This window comes from Meles meles, chromosome 1 (genome assembly GCF_922984935.1).
Source record: "Meles meles chromosome 1, mMelMel3.1 paternal haplotype, whole genome shotgun sequence".
Lineage (NCBI taxonomy): Eukaryota > Metazoa > Chordata > Mammalia > Carnivora > Mustelidae > Meles > Meles meles.
Genome location: NC_060066.1, coordinates 197,544,631 through 197,566,543, shown reverse-complemented (window position 1 = coordinate 197,566,543; position 21,913 = coordinate 197,544,631). Strand labels below are relative to the sequence as shown.

Below are 21,913 nucleotides of genomic sequence, written 5' to 3'. Positions count from 1 at the left end.
AGAGGCAGAAGGAGAGAGGGAGGCAGGCTCTCTCTCATCCCCCGATGCGGGGCTCAATCCCAGGACCCTGAGATCATGACCTGAGCCGAAGGCAGAGGGTTAACCCACTGAGCCACCCAGGTGGCCCAATTTTGTCATTTCTGTTCTAGGGTGGGTTTTGGGTTGGGGAGGGTAGCCAGGGTTCTCTCTGTCCATAATAGGATAACGAGACTTGGCCACAGATCTAGCTCCCTGGTCCCCAAAGAGCCTGTGTGGCTCAGAGTTCCCACCCAAGGGCTGGATTTGGAGGCATTGGGGGCACTTCCCAGATATTCAAATTCTTCTGTACCTAACATGTACAGAAATTGTTCTGATCCGACCTTTTTAAAGTACTTATACTGTGTGCCAGGCCCTAAGCCTGGCGTGTATTTTCATTTAATATTCACATTATCCTGTGAGAAAGAGATTATTATTACCCCAGTTGTAGAGAGGAGGAAAGTGAAAACCAGAGAAGTTTAGGTGCGTCTCCTGGGTCACACAGCTATCAGACAGGCAGAGGAAAGACAGACAAGACCTTTTCAACTCTAGAGCTGAGCTGTTGTCTGCTACACTGGTCCGAAAGACAGGAGGTAATCTTACAGTTCCTGAGAGATCAAAATGCATGGCAGTAGAGGTGCCTCTGAGATTGCTCTAATCAGTCAGCAGGAGAGAAAATGATCTTAAGTTCTAAAGTCCTGGACAGAACAAGAAGAAATGTTATCAGTGGTTTTCCAGCAATGTGCAGTAGAACCTCAGAGTTCTGAGGAGTGGGTGTGCAAAGAAGCCAGAGGGAAGGGGGCACAGGGTGCTGGTTGGCATTTACCTATTTTATATATTAAGCTTCTGGTTTTTTGGTGTGTTTTTTGTTTTTTTTTTTTTAAGATTTCATTTATTTATTTGACAGAACGAGAAAGAACACGAGCAGGGGGAGTGGCAGGCAGAGGAAGAGGGAGACGCAAGCTCTTGGCTGAGCAGGAAGCCCTATGCGGGGCTCGATCTCAGGGCACTGGGATCATGACCGCAGCTGAAGGCAGACACTTAACTAGCTGAGCCACCCAGGCGCCTCTGGGCTTCTGTTTAATGTATGACTTAAAGGATGAGTTCTTTGATGAGTTCACGGGACTAGTTCAGTTTCATCAGTTGGGAGACAACCGTAGTGGGTAGAAGCACAAGGCATGCCCATGGTGTGGAAACCTCCCCAGCCAGCTCATGGCAGAACCAGGTTGGGAACCCAGGTCTCCTGGCTCCTTGCCAGGGCTTTTGCCTCTCCTTCCCTGTAGACCTCACTCAAGTAACCCGACTGTTGTCTGAGAATAAGCACTTTCAGGTACCTTCTCTCCCTCAACAACAGGCCAGTGTGGAGAGTATGACAGGGATGGTTATTACCCCAGTTCACAGGGTATGGGAAACTGAGGCTGAGAGAGGCTGTTATACAAGGTCATCCAGTAAGTGCTGCCTCTAGGATTTGAATCTAGCTCTTTTCATTTTGGTTTTGCCTTGATCCCGAGTATTCATTTGTCTACTGTAGCAGCTTCGGTGGATTCTTGAAACATCACTCTGCAAACAGAGTGATGCGGGTTACGGAGTGGACCCGCTGTGGATGTGGCCTTGCACTCCAGATCAGGGATCTCAAGGACCTGCCTGCCCTACAGAATCTTCTTGTTATTAAGTTCCCATTTAACAAACACTTGTCATTCAGTTTCTCCATAGTGTCCCCAGGTGAGGGGAGCTGGTTGGGTAACTGAATTCATGCCCACTGTGCAGAGTTTGGGAATAACTGTATGGAGGCAGCAAGATGCCATGATCCAAGAGGACAGACCCAGGAACCAGGCTCCCTAGGTTCAAGTTCAGCTTTCCACTCACACCTGTCTGATGTTGAGTAAATTACCTAGCCTCCCTGTGCCTCAGTTTCCTCATCTGTAAAAGAGGAATGGTAATGTCTGCCTTAAAGGTGTAAGGATAGAACGTACTGATGCGTGTAAAGCACTTAGATCAGTGTCTGGCTCTTAGTAAACATAAAATTAATCTGAGGGGGCGTCTGGGTGGCTCAGTGGGTTGGGCCTCTGCCTTTGGCTCGGGTCGTGGTCTCGGGGTCCTGGGATCGGGCCCCGCGTCGGGCACTCTGCTCGGCGGGGAGCCTGCTTCCCTCACTCTCTCTGTTGCTCTGTACTTGTGATCTCTCTCTCTCTCTGTCAGGTGGATAAATAAAATCTTAAATAAATAAAATTAACTTGAGATGTTGCTGTTATTAACATCTTTTTACCAGAAGGTACAGAAGTAACGAACAGTATAGCTCCTGCCCTTGAGTTTATTCCGTTGTCAGAACGGGACAAGATATATAAAATGTAACTTGCCGAGAAGGACACATGAAGGAGTGTGATGTGTGGTAAAGAATTTGGGTTCAGGTTCTTAAATCAGGCAGACCTGGCTTTCGGTTCTGATACTGCCCTTAATGGCCGGCTGACCTTGGGCTGTGTCTGCCTGCCTGTCTGAGCGTCCATCTCCTGCGGTAGAATGGGGAATGTGGCAGACTCGGGTCAGAGTCATTGAGGGGATGCAGTGACGCAGTGCACCCAGGACAGTGCCCGACACACAGGGCACCACCTAGGAACTGGGAGTTGAGTGTAAGCAGTTCTCCAGGTCTGTGGGCTCTCTGTCCCAACCCTGCCTCCTTTTCCTGATCAGGGAGAAACTGCAGAAGCACGGGGTGTGTATCCGGGTCCTGGGCGATCTGCATTTGTTGCCCTTGGATCTCCAGGAGCTGATTGCACAGGCAGTGCAGGCCACCAAGAACTATAACAAGTAAGTGTTACCACTTCCCCGGGGCGTCCCAGAGTGGTCTCGGACTCCCTGCTAACTTCAGGGAGTTTTCTCCCTGACTTTCTTGGTACGCATTTGGTACAAGAGGCCAGGAGGGGTTGGGGATGTTTAGAGACCTCTTCGGTCTGCAGGGCAGGCCAGAGATGGTTCTTACTACCTTGTCAAATGTGTGCGAACATACGCATACAGTGTTTCATCCTCTTCTCCACCATGCACCTACCCTCCATGATATACATATACATAGGTTACATATGCACATATATGGAATAATAATCATTATCAGTATTTTACTTGACGGGCCAGGGTGGAAATGAGCATTATAGGGTGGATAAGCTACGGACGTGGCCTTGAGCTCTGGATCAGAGTTCTCTAGGACCTGTCTGATATCCTGCATTATAATATATTCTGTTTCCATCTGTGGCACATCTCTGTCCCTGAAGGCAGATCCTTCGAGAAAATCTTTTTCTGTCCCACTCCTTTAACCCATGGAGAGGCTGACATTGGGAGGTTGTGCAGCTGCAGAGGTGACCACAGTTCAGTAATCAGATTTCATGAGGTGTGCCTTTGGAATATAATACCTATTTGGCAGTGGACTGGATTGCATGAAATTTCCCTCCTGTTCTACTTCGCTTGTACTAGTATCAGAGTGAATTCACGCACTCTGAAAGCTGGTTGGCAGTAGGAGAGAGGGTTAGGAGTAAAAGGGTCATTTAGTGTTCATCTTATTACAAAATTAATAACATGTTTATTTTAAGAAAAGTTGGAAAACACAAAGAATTCATGATCTCACCTTTCAGAGATATCCACGATTCACACTTGGTGTGTGTGTGTTCTTCTGGGGAAGCAGTACTCTACAGACAGTGACTTAGTCCCTTCCTCTGGTAAATTATTCTCTTCTTCCCTCCTCAGGTGTTTCCTGAATGTCTGCTTTGCTTACACATCCCGTCACGAGATCAGTAATGCTGTGAGAGAGATGGCCTGGGGAGTGGAGCAGGGCCTGCTGGATCCCAGGTACCCCTACTTGTTTAACATGGTAACCGATAGGGAAGCCAGGCTTGCCCCTCCTAAGCCATGTCCTTGGGCTGGAAGTCAAATGAGGGACACATGTAGACAGAGTGAGGGGCATGACCCCCCCACACAGAGCTTAGGATAGGCTTACCATAGTCTACTTCAGAATTTCTGTGTTCACCATAATCTAAGAAGTGCCAGAAAAATGGTGTAGCAGGTAGCAAAGCTGTGGCATTCACTAAAAAATGATGTCCTTACACCCAAAACTAATACAACACTCATGTTAACTATATTGGAATTAATTTTTTTTTAAGATTTTATTTTTAAGTAAGTCTGCACCTAACGTGGGGCTTGAAGTCATGACCCCAAGATCAAGAGTCTCATGCTCCACTGACCAAGCCAGCCAAGTGTCTCTGGAATTAATAATTTTTTTCTAAAGATTTTTAAAATTTATTTATTTGAGATAGAGAATGAGCAGGAGGGAGGGGCAGAGGGAGAAGGAGAAGCAGACCCCCCAACTGAGGAAGGAGCCCAACGCTGGACCTGATCCCAGGACTGCCAGATCACGACCTAAGCCGAAGGCAGATGTCTCACCGACTGAGCCACCCAGATGCCTTCACAAATTTTTTTAAAAAGATGGCCTCCAGGGCATTTGGGTGGCTCAGTAGGTTGAGTGTCTGACTTTGTCTTAGGTCATGATCTCAGGATCCTGGGATCAAGCCCTTTATCGGGCTCCCTGCTCAGAGTCTGCTTCTCCCTCTCTCCCTCTTGCTCATGCGTACTATCTCTGTCTCTCTCAAATAAAATCTTAAAAAAAAAAAAAGAAAGAAAAGAAAGGAAAAGATGTCCTCCATGGGGCATCGGGCTCTCAGTCAGTGGGGCATAGGACTCTTGATCTCGGAGGTCGTGAGTTTAAGCACCACATTGGGTGTAGGGATTACTTTAAAAGCAAAATCTTTTAAAAAATAAATAAATAAAATCTTTAAAAAAAAAGATATCTTTCTGGCCCTTTGTCAGTGTTTGCCCTCGAATGATTTTTCAGGAATGCAGCTCGTGCCGGGTATAGTCCTTTAGGTCTCTCATTTTACAGTTTCATGCAAAATTCAGGTATTTTCCAAAAAGACAATTGTTCTTTCCAAGCAGCATGTGGAATCCTAACTATTAGAGCTTGAGAGATTTTGGAAGCCATCTAGTCTCTCAGTCCCTTCATGTTATTGCTAGTGTAACATTTAGTAGTAATATTAATCAGCTAATAATAGCAAGGTTAAAATAACAACAAAAATAATGCAGGCGATGTGTTTTGTTCTGTATTTCATTTAGTCCTTGATCTCATGTGTGAGAGGTTCAGGTGTTTTCTCCATTTTATAGGTGAGAAAACTGAGCTGAGCATTGAACGGCTTTCCCCAGGCCATTCTGCTAGTGAGTGCCAGAGCTGGCTTATCTCTAGAGCTGTCTGATCCCAGAGTGCCTGTCCTTTTCCCCTGTCACCTGGACCTTGGGACTCAGGAATTTGATTTCTTTCTTGGGTATAATTTTTCTGTGAAACTAAATTAACAATCAGAAAGTTGCTCAGTGAGAGTGGAATTAGATAAGCACAAAAGGAGACTGTTTTTAAGGCTATTCTATAAATCCTTTTTCCCTCCAAAAGCTGGGCGGTTTTCTGTGCCACATAGCTCATTCATTCAATCGGTCATTTATTCACTCAACAAACATTTTAAAAATGCCACATACATGTAGGCCAAGCACGTTGTTGTACAGAGTGGGTACAGTGGCAAAAATAAAAGTATGTATTTCCTGTGCTCAGGGAGCTCTGGTAAAGGAAACAGACCATAATCAATATTATACACATTGACATACAATTATAATGGTGACCAATGCTACAAAAGCATCAGTGCGTGGTTTAACAAGAATGTAGAGTAAGAGGAATAGACCTGGTAGGGAAGGCTCTGCCAGGGAAACGATAAGTGGCCAGAGAAGGAAGGAAAAGCAATAACCCAGGGAAGAGGCAGTAATAGTCTGAGGAGGTTGTCGGTTACACAAAGGCTGTTGGGATAATTCAGGTAGAGATTACCCGGAATGGAGCTTGCATGGTGTTGGTGGAGGAGGAAGAAGTCAAGTAGACTGCATCGAGTGTTATGAAGTAGATAAAATTGAGAGGCCTTCATGGGCCAGGTCTGGGGAAAAGATGTGTTATGTGAGACACCGGGGTTTTTGACTTCCGAAACAGTGCATAGCGGTGCCTTTCCCTGTGCTGGGGATCTCTGAGGGAGGATCCAGTTTGAGAAAGAAGGTCAGCAGTTTGATTTGGGATGAACTGTAGATGTTGAACGTAGGTGTCAGGTCTATAGTTTGCGAGGAGAGGTGGGGGCTGGACCTGATGGCGTGGAGGTCACCTGTGAGTCGTTGGTAACCAAAGCAAAGAGGGCATGAGGACATCGAGGAGAGTCTAGAATGAGAGGGGGAGAGGGCCAAGGATGGAGTTTTGAGAAACTCTGGGTTGTGCCGGCTGGGTAGAGGAGAAGGAACCTTAAGGGAAAAAGAGGATGAACAACCAGAAAGGCAGGAAGAAAACCGGGCAGTCGGTATTATGGAAGCCAAGAGAAGAGGGAGTTTGCTGGTACAAGTTGGGAGGAAGGGGGCGTTGGTGGGAGCAACAGTGTCGAATGCTATAGAGAGGTCAATTAAGCTATGGATTGAAAGTGAAGTGTTGGGGAAGAAATTAAGATGCTGGTTAAGTCAGTGGGGGGTGGGCAGGAAGATGAGAGACGAACAGGGTTGTATGAGTAGATGCAGGTTATTGTGATTTTCTGATTCTTGACCTGTGGGGTGATTTCGTAGTTGTTCACAGTATTATTGTGCTTTACAGTTAATGTTTCATTTAAAGAGACAAATGTTTATGCTGGAAAGAAAGGTTTTGGCCAGTAGATTTGTGTGTATTCTTGCCTGGGAATAGAACTCTGATCATGCCTCTAAGTTCAGTATTCTTGTTACTCATACCACAGCGACAACCACTGACCTTTATCTCATCTTTCTTGCCCAGGAAGTTTTCCCATATTAATTTTCTTTGCCTTGCGTGGCTTAGGAACCTGCCTACGTGGGATTAGTCAAGCAGATAGATACAGTGTGAGTGGGTCAGGGTTGCCAGGGAAGGAGGCTGCAAGCTTAGAAAGGTTAATGTTCTACTTGAACTGGGCTAATCGGAGCCCCAATATGCACATACTTTTATAAAGGTCATGCATGTTCCATCAGAGAGGATTTACAAACTACTGAATATAGAAAGATGAAAATTTAGGTCTTCCAGGATCAGCAACACTCCTGGTAACACTTTGATTTTTATGATGTCTTACTGTTTTAGGTCTTCGTGTTTGCTTAGATATGTGTGTGTGAGTTTAATGAACTGAGTTGATTTTTCCCATCAAGTTGTGACAATGTCTGTTACCTGTGTGTACGTTCTAGGTTGTTGGCAAGTAAGTTGTCAAAAACTTTTTTAGCCTATAAGCTTCTCACATTCAGAAAACCAACATGTATTTGTTTCTGAGATCTGTTTTCAGTGATTCATTCACTCATTTATTCAAACACGTATCAGGTCTTTCTCTGTCCCAAGAAGGTGCCATGCTAGAAGGGCAAGAACACAGAGCTGAATGTTTCATGGGGTTTGCTCTCGGGCAGCTCCCAGTCTGGTTCATGTACACACATAAGTCACCTGTGCTGCTGGGTCACCCTAATGGATGTGCAGGGCACAAGCTGATGTGATGAAAGCAGTGATCAGTTGTTCAAAGTTCAGCCAGTCATCTTTTTATTTTATTTTGTTTTGTTTTATTTATTTTTTAAGATTTTACTTATTTTTGACACAGAGCGAGAGCAAGCACAAGCAGGGGGAACGGCAGGCAGGGGAGAAGCAGGCTCCCCGCTGAGCAGGGAGCCTGATGTGGGGCTCGATCCCAGGACACTGGGATCATGATCTGAGCCAAAGGCAGCCGCTTAATCTACTGAGCCACCCAGGCACCCCCAGAATCATCTTTTTAAAACATAAATCCCAATAATGACATAAATATTTATAACAAAAGAAATCACATTGTGAACACATTACGACCTGCATCATGCTTTTGTTCACTCGATGTTGTAATATGAGCACTTTTCTATGCCTTTCTATGCCTCATGTTTTTAATCATTTGTCTTACCATTATTTATAATGGCTGCAGAATGTATCTTACTTTAATTGACTTAATCATTCAAGTGGTTGGTTACTTAGGCTGTTTCTAATTTGTCTTTATTACAAATAATGCTACAAGGAAGTCTATAAACTTAACTATTTTTCTTTTTTTTTTTAGATTTTATTTATTTATTTATTTATTTGACAGACAGAGATCACAAGTAGGGAGAGAGGAGGAGGAAGGGAAGCAGGGTCCCTGCTGAGCAGAGGCCCATGTGGGCCTCGATCCCAGAACCCTGAGATCATGACCTGAACCAAAGGCAGAGGCTTTAACCCACTGAGCCACCCAGGCGCCCCTATAAACTTAACTCTTAAAAGCATTTTGCTTTGTTACCTCAGGACTGGGTGTGTCCATTTCATCTTATTCTTGCCAAACAAAATTGTAAACTACTCTAGTTTCGTCGGTGAAAGCTGATATTTTACTTTATTTAATAGAAATTACTTCTTGGGGCACCTGACTAGCTGAGTCGGTAGAGCATGAAACTCTTGATCTTGGGGTTGTGGGTTCTAGCCCCAGATTGGGTGTAGAGATTACTTAAAAAAAAAAAAAAAAAAAAAAGAAAGAAAAGAAAAGAAAAACATTTCTTTAAAGTCTTCATGCAGACAGCTAATGCCATGTAAGGATGAGTTTTTGTTGGCCATAGCACAGATGTTCTGTTTTCACTCTGTTGATTTTATCTCCTCCTACCTCCTTAGAGTTACCTCATTTTCGGTAAGAATTCTGCCCACTGTCTGAAGTAGATGGAGCAAACCTTTTGCATACATATTTGAAACTCAGAGAGATGAAGTGGGGATCTGAAGTCACACAGCAAAGTGGTGGGACTGGGAAATAACATTTCTTCTTTATTTATATAATACTTTATAGTTACTTCCTAAGGTACACTCAGATCTGTTATTTGACTTGTTTTTGGTTTTTAGGGTTGGGGGCAGAGGGAGAGAGAGATCTTAAGCAGGTTCCATGCCAGCGAGGAGCCTGACACAGGGCCAAGTTCACAACCCTGAGATCATGACCTGAGCTGAAATCAAGAGTTGGATACTTTTTTTTTAAGGTTTTATTTATTTATCACAGAGAAAGAGCACACAAGTAGGCAGAGTAGCAGGCAGAGGGAGAGGGAGAAGCAAAGCAGGCTCTCCACTGAGTAGGGAACCGGATTCGAGCCTTGATCCTCGGACCCTAGGATTATGACCTGAGCTGAAGGCAGACGCCAAACCAACTGAGCCACCCAGGTGCCCCAAGAGTTGGATACTTAATCAACTGAGCCACCCAGGTGTCCCTGTTACTTCATTTGATTTGACCCTCACAGTAACCTATAAGTAGATAGGACAAATATGCCCATTTCAAAGAAAAGAGAGCTGAGAAATTAGATTTATTATACAGTGTCTCAGATTTCTTAGAGAATTAAGACCATGCTGCTAAGATGAGACTATCAGATTTTCAGGGAAATCTGATTTTCAGGGAAATTCTTCTTACAGTTCATTAGTGAAAACTGTTTCCCTTGTGATGGCACAAAAAATAAAACTCCCTCTGTGATTTGCAAAAAGAGGACCTAAAGGCACACAGTGGGTAAATGTAGTCTCATTTTAAACACTCAGCCCAGGGCTGCCTGGGTGGCTCAGTCAGTTGAGTGTCCAACTCTTGATTTCAGCTAAGGTCGTGATCTCAGGGTTGCGAGATCGAGCTCCAGGTTGGGCTCTGCTCAGCAGGGAGTCTGCTTGAGATTCTCTCCCTCTCCCTGTGCCCCTCCCCAGCTTGTGCTCCCTCTCTCTTCTCTCTTTCAAATAAATAAATAAATCTTACCGGGGTGGGGGGGATGGGGGTTGGGAAAAAGACAACCCAGATCCCTGCTTTTTTAACTGTGCTACTTGAAGAATGTTCCCATGAAGAAATTTTATCTTCTAGATCCTCCCGAGATACAAGTCTTACCACTTAACAGATTCCAAATTCTGCCTCTTGGTGCTTGGTAGGACAGGTGAACAGTGGTCTTAGAACCAGCAGACAACCAGCCTTGCAAATACCTTCTTTCCACGGACAGGAGTGTTTTACTTCGGATAAATGGTAGCAGTCCCCATTCTTCTTCCATTCCATCTCCTTTCTAAATGTCTGTCTGTTTGGGAGAGTAGCTCTTTTTTTTAACGATTTTATTTATTTATTTGACAGAGAGAGATCACAAGTAGACAGAGAGGCAGGCAGAGAAAGAGAGAGGGAAGCAGGCTCGCCGCTGAGCAGAGAGCCCGATGCAGGACTCGATCCCAGGACCCTGAGATCATGACCCGAGCCGAAGGCAGCAGCTTAACCCACTGAGCCACCCAGGCGCCCCGGGAAAGTAGCTATTAACAGGGGCTGATCATTTTGCTGTTTTTTAAAATCTTAAGGAACATGGATTTTTTGCAGTGTTTCAAGATTCTCATGACTTAGAAGTTTTTAAAAGTGCTATTCAGGGGCACCTGGATGGCTCAGTCAGTTAAGCAGCTGACTCTTGATTTCAGCTCAGGTCATGATCTTGGGGTTCTGGGATGGAGCCCTGGGTCAAGCTCTGCGCTCACCAGGGAGTCTGCTTGAGATTTTCTCTCCCTCTTTCCTGCTACCCCCCCCCACCCTGCGCGCATACACTCTCACTCCCTCTCTCTCTCAAATAATAAATCTTTTTAAAAATGTTCTTTTTTAAAAATTATTTTATTTATTTATTCATGAGAAACAGAGAGAGAGAGAGAGGCAGAGGAAGAAGCAGGCTTCCTGCAGAGCAGGGAGCCCAATGTAGGACTCGATCCCGGGACACCGGGATCATGACCCGAGTTGAAGGCAGACACTTACTCAACTGACAGGTGCTCCTAAAAAATGTTCTTTATAATAAATTCAAACAATAACAGAAGTACGTAAAGTAAAAAACAGATAGTTTTTCCTTCTTTATCTAGCCTTCCAAAAGTAATCACCATTGAGAGTATGGTGTTTATGTCTTTCTAAACTTTGTTCTTTCTTTATTTTTCATTTTTATTTTTAAAATTTGTATTTATTTACTTATTTTTGGGAGAGAGAGAGCATACACATGAGGGAAAGGGCAGAGCGAGAAGCGGACTCCGGACTGAGTAGCGAGCCCAATGTGGGGCTCGATCCCAGGACCCTGGGATCATTACATGAGCCAAACGCAAGTGTTTAACCAACTGAGCCACCCAGATGTCCCGGTACTCATATCTCTTCTTTTTCCCTTTCTTTTTTTTTTTAGAGGGAGTTGTTGGGCAGAGGAAGAAGGCGAGAGAGAATCTTAAGCAGGCTTACGCATGCCCATTGTGGAGCCCAAAATGTGACTTGATCTCATGACCCTGAGATCATGACCTGAGCCAAAATCAAGAGTTGGACGCTTAACTGCCTGAGCCACCCAGGCACCTCTGCACTGTATATTTTCTGAAGCTTGTTTTTTCATTTAATATTAGCACTGATCTTTCCCAGTCAGTGCATTTAGACTTATCTTTATTGAAATAGTTGCATTAATTAGTATTGTATCAAATTGCAAGGTCAGATGTGTGCATTTTATTTTACTTATTTTAAGATTTTATTTAGGGGCGCCTGGGTGGCTCAGTATGTTAAAGCCTCTGCCTTTGGCTTGGGTCACGATCCCAAGGTCCTAGGATCGAGCCCCACGTCAGGCTCTCTGCTCAGTGGGGAGTCTGCTTCCGCCTCTCTCTCTGCCTGCCTCTCTGCCTACTTGTTATCTCTGTCAAATAAATAAATAAAATCTTTTTTAAAAAGATTTTATTTATTTGAGAGAGAGAGAGTGTGCTTGTATGCAGATGAGCAGAGGAGGGACAGAAGGAGAGGGAATGGGGGAACCATATTCCTTGCTGAGCTCAGAGCCCAATTCGGGGCTCCATCGGAGGACCCTGAGATCATAGCCTGAGCTGAAGTTAGACTCTTAACTGACTGAGCCTCCCACATGCCCCGGATGTATACATTTTAGAAAATAAGGTGTTTTAAGTGAAGGACACATTCTAGTGGGTGCATCTGGTTTTAGGCCTGCAGTGAAATGACTTTGGGCAAATTATTTATCTCCTCTGAGCCTGTTTCCTTATGTATGAAATGAGGATCGAAATACTTTCTGTAGTTGTGAGGACGAAAATCATACATTCATTTGAACGTTTAGGGCCTCCGCCTATATTGGCTAATGGTGTTTGATAACTGGGAAGCCTGACATAGGAGTTCACCAAGAGAATAATCCGAAAAGAGGTGTGTCCTTACGCTTGTCTCTTCCCACTCGCTTTAGTGATATCTCTGAGTCTCTGCTCGATAAGTGCCTCTATACCAACCACTCTCCGCACCCTGACATCTTGATACGGACTTCTGGGGAAGTGAGGCTCAGCGACTTCTTGCTCTGGCAGGTAAGCAGTTTGCAACCACGGTTGTGTTTGTGTCAGCCTGAGAACTGTGATCGCACCCGCACGATGGCTGTAGCAGGGCTCCTCCCCACTTGTAGCCTCGCTGGCACCAGAGAACTGGGACGGGGGTGGGGGTGGGGGCGGGGGCGGGAATCTGGAGAAATCTGGCTGTGCCTGGTCACATTTGCTTCTGTCCCTGGCTCTGCCAGCCCGGATGTTCTTGCTCTCCGAAGTGCCTAGAAGAAAATCAAGGCTATCGGGCTATGGTGAAAACTTCACTTGTGCCCCTATTCAAAGCACTGGACTTCTATCTTGTGTTCCTGAGCATAAGCTACTGCCCTGGTAATCTGCCAACTGCTACTCCAGCCCCTCTGGGCTAGAACCTGGCCTTACAGTCACAGGTCTGTCTCCTTCAGAGAAAGCAGCCGTGTCTATGCAAGCACAGTCCACAAGGGATAGAAACTATATGTAGACTCTTTCTTAGGGGCCTGCTGCTGCCTTTTAGCTCGGTTACCCCTGTGGTCCCCTGAAAGCTCATAGCCAGACCAGTTTGCTTTTGCTTGAACATCTCCCATCATCTGTTAACTTGGCCCCTAAGAAGCACATGACCATTCAAGGAGAGGTTGGAGAGACTCCGCTTTGTAGCAAGTTCTGGAAATTTTGATGGACCATAGTCTTAAAAGATTTAGCTACTGAAGATACTTTTGGTCTTTGGCTATATTGAAAGAAATAATGTGCAGGTTATGGTTCGGTGGCCTGCTCTGTGGGTCAGATGATGTCCAGAAAGTTTACTTCCGGTCACTGAGTTTTGTTGTTGTTGTTGTTGTTTTTAAGATTTTATTTATTCATTTGACAGAGAGAGATCACAAGTAGGCAGAGAGCAGGCGGGGGGCGGGGGAGGGGAAGCAGGCTCCCCACTGAACAGAGAGCCTGATGTGGGGCTTGATCCCAGGACCCCGAGATCATGACCTGAGCCAAAGGCAGAGGCTTAAGCCACTAAACCACCCAGGCACCCCTTGTTTTTTTTTAAAGATTTTATTTATTTATTTGACAGACAGAGATCTCAAGTAGGCAGAGCGGCAGGCAGAGAGAGAGGAGGAAGCAGGCTCCCCGCTGAGCAGAGAGCCTGATGCGGGGCTCAATCTCAGGACCCTGGGACCATGACCTGAGCCAAAGGCAGAGGCTTTAACCCACTGAGCCACCTAGGTGCCCCCAGGCACTGAGTTTTAAAAGACTTCATTGGCAAACTGGAGGACTTAGCACAAGTGGCCAACCCGGATAGCAAGGAATCCGGAACTCATGCCATGTAAGGAATGAGTGAAGGATAATGGTCTGAAAAAGGGAGGCATGGTGACAGTTCATTTTCTGAGAAGGAAATACTGAGTTCCTCCTTTGTGTGCTGGGAATATGGCAATGACCAAGTCAGAGATAATCCCTGCTGCCTTAAAATGTATCATTTGTAGGCAAAGGCAAACTGAACAAGTCATGACAACCTTGGGGACAAATAACAGGCAGCTCTAATCTTGCCTTCAAATATTTGAAAGAATGTCACTTTGAAGAAGAAACAGACCTGTTCCAGAGAAAAGGCCTGAGACTTTGGTAGAAGTTCCAGGGAAGGTGTCATTGGTTTAGCAGAACAAGCTATCGGACAACTAAAGTCAGCCCTCTTTTTTTTTTTTTTTTTAATATTTTATTTATTTGACAGAGAGAAATCACAACTAGGCAGGGAGTCAGGCAGAGAGAGAGGAGGAAGCAGGCTCTCCGCAGAGCAGAGAGCCCGATGCGGGGCTCGATCCCAGGACCCTGGAATCATGACCCGAGCCGAAGGCAGAGGCTTTAACCCACTGAGCCACCCAGGCGCCCCTAAAGTCAGCCCTCTTGAGGAACTGAATTCCTCACTACTGAAGGTATCAAGCAGTGGCTGTCAAGAATGTTCCAGAAGGAACTCTTACATTACTGATTATTATTAGGGTTCACCCAGCTCTGTAGTCTGACTGCCTTGTGTACATTATCTTGTTTAATTTTCATCGTACCTTAAAAACCAGGTACTCCTGTCAGCCAGTTTTACAGTTGAGGAGACCGAGACCCAGAGAGGTTAAGTAACTTGCCTCAGGTCACATGGATGATAAATGGTGGAGCCAGGATCCAAGGCGGGTGGGTAGTCTGGCCCCAGAGCCCAAGCTCTTTGCCACTGTGCCCTGCTCTGTTCCTTAAAAATAACACCCCTGGCTACCATTTGTTCATTGCTGACTTATATCATCTCCCAGATGACCTCTAAGGGCCAAGAGCCAATAACATAATCCAGATGTTATTTCATAGTCCTAAAATTGGCTCTTAGAAAAATCCTGGTGGGAATGTTGATCTAGTCTTGCTGTAGTTCTGCCTCACTACACAGGTGCCTCAGATGACCCCTCCCCATGAGCAAGGCACTTTGGGGCTGGTAACGGCGGTAGCTGCAGCTCAGGGCGCCTGGGCCCTCTCAGCTCTGGGCCCCTGGGTCATGCTCAGCCTGCTCCTTCTTTGGAAGCCTGAACCAGGAGTATGTTCCAGCAACATTCTACTAAACTATCCTGTCTTCCTTCCCCCTGCTTTCCCAGACTTCCCACTCCTGCTTGGTGTTCCAACCCATTCTGTGGCCAGAATACACATTCTGGAACCTCTGTGAGGCCATCCTGCAGTACCAGATGAACCACAGCATGCTCCAGGTAAGAAAGAGTTCAGGGCTGGTCTGACTGGATGTGATGGAAGAAAAGGTTAGCTTCAACTGACCGCCTACTACTTACACGAGGCACTTGCTAATAGGCATGTAAATGAATATAGGAGCTACTCCTTGTTTACTACATGTCAGGCGCTGTGGACATTTTATAGGTACTATCTCATTTAATGCTCCCCAGATCCCAAATGGGCTAGGTATCATCCACCGCACTTGTTTAAGTGAATGCAGCAAAATTTTTTTGTTAAGGATGTATAACCAATAAGAGACAGAACTGGGATTCAAGTTACATGTCTCTAATCTCTTTGCACAGAAACACAGGAGACTTCTCAGAGAGACTGGCTATGCCCTCATGGTATTACGCTAGTAAAAGATTGTAGAAGTGAAAGTATGCAAAATTCAATCCTCTTCCAGAAGGGATTAAGAACAAAGTGGCACTGTCTTTCTATTATATAAAATATGTTCTGCCAACATTTGAAGTTCTTTCGGTTTTGATCACCACATCTGGAAACAGGTTTTAATAGGAGGCAGAGTCACCTGCATCTGATTAGAATTCTTGATAATAAGGGCAGTGTGTGTGGTTGTTAGTGCGTTAGATGTATTCCGGTATGTTTCCGTACTTAACCCTTCCAGCAGTCTCACAGGTTTGGTATCTGCATTTCTCAAATCTGGAAACAGAGGGGCGGAATCACTGTCTCAATGCCACAGGCTTTTAAACCCAAAGATGCTGCTGCTGTTTCTTGAGTCTAGAAAGACAATGACCAGGAGGAAATAATGATTTAACTCAGGGCTTCTTAATCCCCTTGGAGAATCTGATGGAAACCGTAGACCATCTCCCTAGAAAAATTGCACAGATCATTCTTAACACACGGCGTTTTGCATAGAATTGTACTCATCACCGAAACAGATGTCAGGGGTTTACATAACCCCTGGAGTCTGTCCATTAATCCCAAGTCCAGAACTCCTGGAATAAGTCCGTCAACTCATGGAGCTTTGGTCCTGTGCTTGGTCATTAGAATACGAAGAATTGAAAGAGGGGGTTTTGTTCAAGTGAAAGGAAAAACAGCAGAGTCTCAATTATCCACCATCAGTGAGAAATGAGTATCATATTTTTCCACATGACCAAAGCTCCTTTAAGAACCAGAGTTTTTTTTTTCTATCCCTTTTTGCTGGAAAACTTTCGAAATGTGTCTTGTACATAATCATCAACGCCTGGTACATACCAGGCACTTGCCAATAATGACGATGGCAACTGCCATCTTAAAGCTCTTCACTGGACAGTGATGTCCATGGAGGGTGGGACTGTTTGCCCTAAGCTAGATGGCCCCCAAATACTTGGCTTTGGGATTTCGTGTATATTTCCGTACATCCTCCGTCGCATTTTCTACCACCGTCAATGGCTAATTTTGACAGCATCCCTCCTCCTCTTCCTATTTATTGTTTTAAATTGGCTATAGTCAAGGAAACCAGTCAGTCCGGCTTGCTAGAAAAAGGTCGGTAAAGTTAGAATAAACTGGCTCTGAAGCCCAGAGGATGTTGGTGCGTGAGCTTTGGTGCATGGATACTCTTATCTCAGATTTGGCTGCTCAGAAGCCCTTTATAGTCATTTCAGGTTTCTTTCTTTCTTTTTTTTTTTTAAGATTTTATTTATTTATTTGACAGGCAGAGATCTCAAGTAGGCAGAGAGGCAGGCAGAGAGAGAGGGAAGCAGGCTCCCTGCTGAGCAGCGAGCCCGATGTGGGGCTCGATCCCAGGACCCTGGGATCATGGCCTGAGCCCAAGACAGAGGCTCTAACTCACTGAGCCACCCAGGCGCCCCTCATTTCAGGTTTCTCAGGTGCTTTCCTACATGGCTGTCAGAGGACTTATTTTCATTCATTGCACAAACAATACCAACTATGAGTCAAGGACTATATTAAACATAAGATTCCTACCTTCGTGGAGCTTATCGTCTTCCTTGAGATAGATAATAAACAAGTATATAAGATAATTTCAGACTGTAATAAGGCAGTGAAGGAGACAGAGTGATATGCTAGAAAGTAATGAAGGAACCAAGAGGTACTAAACAGAGCAGTCACGGAAGGCCTTTCCTTAGAGGTGGTTTTTAAGCCATGATACAAAAGACGAGAAGCAGCCAGATGTGTGAAAATCTGGTGATAAAGAATTATTCTGTACAAGAGGAGCAGCAGTGCAAGGACACTGAGGTTATCAAGTCTGGATCTTGGAAGAACATGCAAAGAGGCCTTCGTGTATGAAGAAGGGTGTGAGATGAGGCTGGGTGTGAGTTAGGCCTCCGGTTGTATAGGACCTTATGAGCCATGGTGACACAGCTGAAGAATTTTGATCAGAGGAATGACAGGATCTGATTTATTTTGTAACAGTCATTGAGGATTTTTGCGTGGGGGGCAGCAGTCAGGGGGACCAAACTCCTACCGTGGTCCAGGTGAAAGGATGTGCCGCGAGGTTGGGGGTTGGCGGTAAGGGAGGGGGAAGGCTGAGTGGACCAAGATTGGAAAAACAAATGTTAAAACAGAAACAAATGAAAGTTAATAATATAACCCCTAGAGAAAAGAGTTAATTCAGATTATCTGAACATAGTTCTCGGACTGTACATCTTTAGTGAGAGAGACTAGAATACAAACTGAAAGGAAACTTAACCATTACTTTTAAGAGGTTTTTGTTAGTGGTAATATTGATGATGTGATTTTGAAACTCATGGATCTCGGAGGATAAAACAAAGTGAGTACAAATATTAATGTTACTAGGAATCCAGACATGTAGGTTTTGGCCTAGATGGTTGGGAGGATGGTTCTCCTTCCTGGGGTGAGGGGGGCATGTTTGAGGACAAGCGTTAAAGAGTCCCATCCTGTACCTGGGAACCCTAATTGCAGACATTTACTGAGTTCTTACCACATGTCAGGCATCCTTTACATGGATTCTTTATAGTGTTAGAAGGTCAATACCATGGTTATTGCCACCATTTTTAAAGTGAGGAAACCAAAGTTAAAACAGAGATATTGACCGTCCTGAACGCTTTTTCAGGGGGCCCCTTGGGGATCCTGGCCAGGCTCTATCTACCCAGGAGTCCTCAAAGCTCTGTTTCTAGAAATCTCAGCACCTCAGCAGAAGCATTAAGGTAGATTCCAGATTAACAACATCCTCACCAGTCTGGCCTCAGACCAGAAAGCCGGTCTTTCCAGGGTCTCCCTCTTATGTACCCTGTCTCATGACCAAACTAGACTCTTCGTGGTTCCTTGTTCGGGATCCTGCCCTTCAGTTTCCAACCTCCATATCTGTGTTCCTATCCCATTTCCCAAATTCCCATTGTGAAAATCTGAGCTGCTCTATCTCTAAGCCCCGCACAGTGTGTCTCTGTTCCTGCAGGGAGCCAGGGCAGAGGCCAGGGAGGTGACTTCTAGACCTAGAGTAGCTCATTGGGCTGATCATCCCTGGTGCAGGCTAAGCGAAGCAGGGACTCAGCCACAAGTTGTGTGGGGCTAGACCTTGGTACCTGAAGGGACCTTGGCAGTCTTCAGGTGATCACCCATCAGCTGTGGAAAATGGGGGCTGGTAAAAGGAGGAAGTCTTGACTCAGATGCAGTGGGACAGAGGGAGCATCAGCAGGGGAGGGATGGGTGGCAGTGCAGAGCCACTGAGCCTCCGTTACAAGCTGCAGGGATGGAAGGTCCATGAGGGGTCACAGACAGATGTGAACAGTAAGTGTTTGGTCCCTCTCCTCTGTAAGAGTGGTGTTACAGAAGATATGTGTTCCCACCACACTTCCTTTGATGCATTTGTCAGAGATTAAACAGGGGGCTGGATCAGTCGACTGCTTTATTTCTACTTTATTTCTTCAGGTCGTCGCTGTCTTCTCCTTAGGAAAAGTTAAAAGCTTGAACTGTTGTCTCAGACATCCCTGACTTTGCATCATGGCGCTGCCTGTTAATCCTGCTCATTCTGGGGCTGACTGGCAGTGACTTCACCCGACACAGTATCATTTTCCTCATCTGTAAAATGAGAGGAGTGGTGTCAGTAAGAATGCCTGCTTGGGGCGTCTGGGTGGCTCCATGGGTTCGGGGTCCGACTCTTGATTTTGGCCCAGGTCTTGACCTCAGGGTCGTGAGTTCAAGCCCTGCACTGGGCTCTGCGCTGGGCATGGAGCCTACTTTAAAAAAAAAAAAGAAGAAGAAGAAGGCCTGCCTCAGGTTTGTGCTAGGGTGTGGTAAGCTGATATAGCAAAAGTGCCGAGAGCCCTGCTGGAACAGAGTTTGTCTTAAGAGAATGGTGTGACCGGTATCATTTCGCATCTGTGTCTCTGAGCTCTTCGTCAGAGTTCTCCTGGCCTCAGAAAAGCCATAGGCTCGGAGCACCCTTCTCGTCCTGTCCCGGTACAGTTCCTTAGGCAGGGAGACCCTGGGTGCTTCAGTATGTGGTGTTTCTGGCAGGGGTAGCTGTCTAGGCAGCCCTCCAAAATGCATCCCCTGTCCCTGGCATGCTGGCGGCAGCAAATGGGGACTTCTGGGAGGACTTGTCCCTGGCTCATGCATGTTTTGTGACCAAGTGCCCACAGCCTCTCTGCAGGCCCAGACAGTGTAGCGGAGGACTGGAGGATCTATGTTCTGGAGGGGCTGTTACATCTTGCTCCGTAATTCTACTGAGGAGAGAACAAGAGCAGAGAGCCTTAATGCTCAGGAGAGGTCTGGATGAATAGGTCAGAGCCCATTTCTCCAAGCAAGCTCCGTGGAGCCCTTGCACCAGGATGGCATACGGTCTGTACAAAAAGTCTCTAAGGAAATTATTAATACCCCCACACCTGATTGGGTGTTACCCAGGGACAGTACAGAGTACGGTCAGGGAGAGAGAAATTGACTGCTAGGACTTCTTGAGCCTGGACTGTCTGAGGCTGAGTGCCTGAGAAGACTTTGAACACGTCTGAAACGTGGCAGTAGATCCAGACTATGTGGAGGCCGGACAGACGGCATTTACATGCACCGATGCCCCACACCACCCCTACCCAGTGCTGCTTCTCCAGAGACACATTGCCCATCGATCTCTCAGGAAGCTGCCTTAGTGGAGAAACCAGTGGAACTTCAGTCTGCTGTGATCTAGGCCATGTCCCTCCCCACCCCAGCCTCGGTGTCCTTGTCTGTACAATGGGGAGCTGGGCAGAGGGTCTTGAGGAGCTCCCCTGGCTCTGTCATGCTAACAGTGACTCTGATTCCTGGCAGTTAGGGGCCGCACTCTTCCTTGACTGCAGCCTTCCTGCCTGGCACCCAGTCTGGGGTTGCCGTCAGAAGAAGCCTGAGCCTCACACAGTGACGAAGCAGCTCCATGTTTCCTCCCTCTGTGGCTTGGTGCTCTCCTCCTTTCTGTCCTGCCAAAACTTACCTACTTAGCTCTGGCCACAAGCAGCGGTGAGAGAAGAGCAGCTGACCGTGACTAGCCAGCCGCCACGTTGGCTCCCGTTTTCTCATTTTTCCTTAAGCCGCCCATTGTGCAGAAGACTCACTCTGGCCTGGTCAAGCTCTTCAGTCAGTTCCGTGTGTCTTTGCCATTATTCCCACTACCTGATACTCTCCTCCGCCCATACACCCCAACTTTATCCAAATCCTCCCTGTTGGTTAAAGCCCAGGTCATATTCTGCCTGTCCATGAAGCGTCACTGTTCCTTGACCTTCATCAGCAACAATGTCTCTCTTCTCTGAGCTGCTTGACCTTTTCTTTTGCCTCTCTGCCTTGTATTATGGGACTTTGTGTTTAGATCCGTGTCCTAATTGGCCCACATGGGCAGAGGGTCTTGAGGAGCCAATCCCACATGGATTGCTGAGACGATATCCTGTACATCATAGCCTAGTAATGTCCTATACGCAAAACCCGGGGTTCCTCCCAACCAAGTCCAGGAAGAAGCCCTTCTAGCAAGATGGAGGGCCTTCACAGCAGCTTCTCAAACCCTTCTGGTCTTCGTAGCTCCATGTATAAGCTCATCACCCTAGCAGAAGAGTGCCCTTGAATGCCTACGTTTGTACAGGAGCCTAGGGAGGGATTTTCCAGAATTTCCATTTGTCATCTTTCCTTGCAGTAAACCTTTATTGCTGAGACCCTAGCAAATCACTTCCCTACTCTGACCTTCTATGTCTGTCTCCAACAGATAAAAAGTAGCTCCACTGAGAGGGTCAAGTGCTTGTGCATATGTAAGATAGTCTTTAAAGGGGAGAGGACAGAGCAATCCAGGTTTACAGGCTGAGCAGGACACAGGTACACAAGTACTGTACTAGAAGGTAGCATGTGGTAAGGGTCATCGGTGTAGAATGCCAAGTTATCGGCAGAGTGTGGTTTCTTACACGTGGAATGGGTTTGGAGGAGGAGCTCTGGTGCCAAGGCTCCATGGCCAGTCAGGGAGGCACAGCAAGGCCTTGGTCCAGCTCCAGGGGGATTTTCCCCTCGCCAGGAGCTTCCTCCCCGCCCTTCTAGGGTCACCTGGTCAGTCAGTTGAGCGGGTGCCCAGGTGCCAGAGAGGAAAGGCCACATGGTCTCTGCTTCCTGGGAGTTGATGGTTTGTCTGAAGATACACAGGTGAATGAGAAATGTTGCCAGCGAGCATAAATCCCTTCCTTGGTGTCAGAGCTGGTTCCAGAAGCCCTGGACGCTCGGGCAAGCCTTCATGTGCTTTATTTTCTAACAGGAAAGTGGACTGTGGACACTAACACCTGTTCTACTCAGTAGAATGCAGTAAGTGGCTTAAGAGAGCCGAAGCTCTTTCTCACAATGTTGCTA

The 21,913-nt window shown here is 46.2% G+C and overlaps 1 protein-coding gene across 3 annotated transcripts in view; it reads left to right on the top strand.

Annotated features, from left to right (window-relative positions):
* The window catches only part of DHDDS (dehydrodolichyl diphosphate synthase subunit), a 30,208-nt gene that overhangs the window by 6,677 nt on the left and 1,618 nt on the right, over positions 1 to 21,913 (top strand). For all 3 annotated transcript variants that reach the window (XM_046009500.1, XM_046009506.1, XM_046009493.1), the window contains exons 5-8: positions 2,704 to 2,820; positions 3,748 to 3,849; positions 12,316 to 12,430; positions 15,025 to 15,132. In XM_046009500.1, coding sequence (XP_045865456.1) covers positions 2,704 to 2,820; positions 3,748 to 3,849; positions 12,316 to 12,430; positions 15,025 to 15,132 — 442 coding nt within the window. The remainder of the gene's footprint in view (positions 1 to 2,703; positions 2,821 to 3,747; positions 3,850 to 12,315; positions 12,431 to 15,024; positions 15,133 to 21,913) is intronic.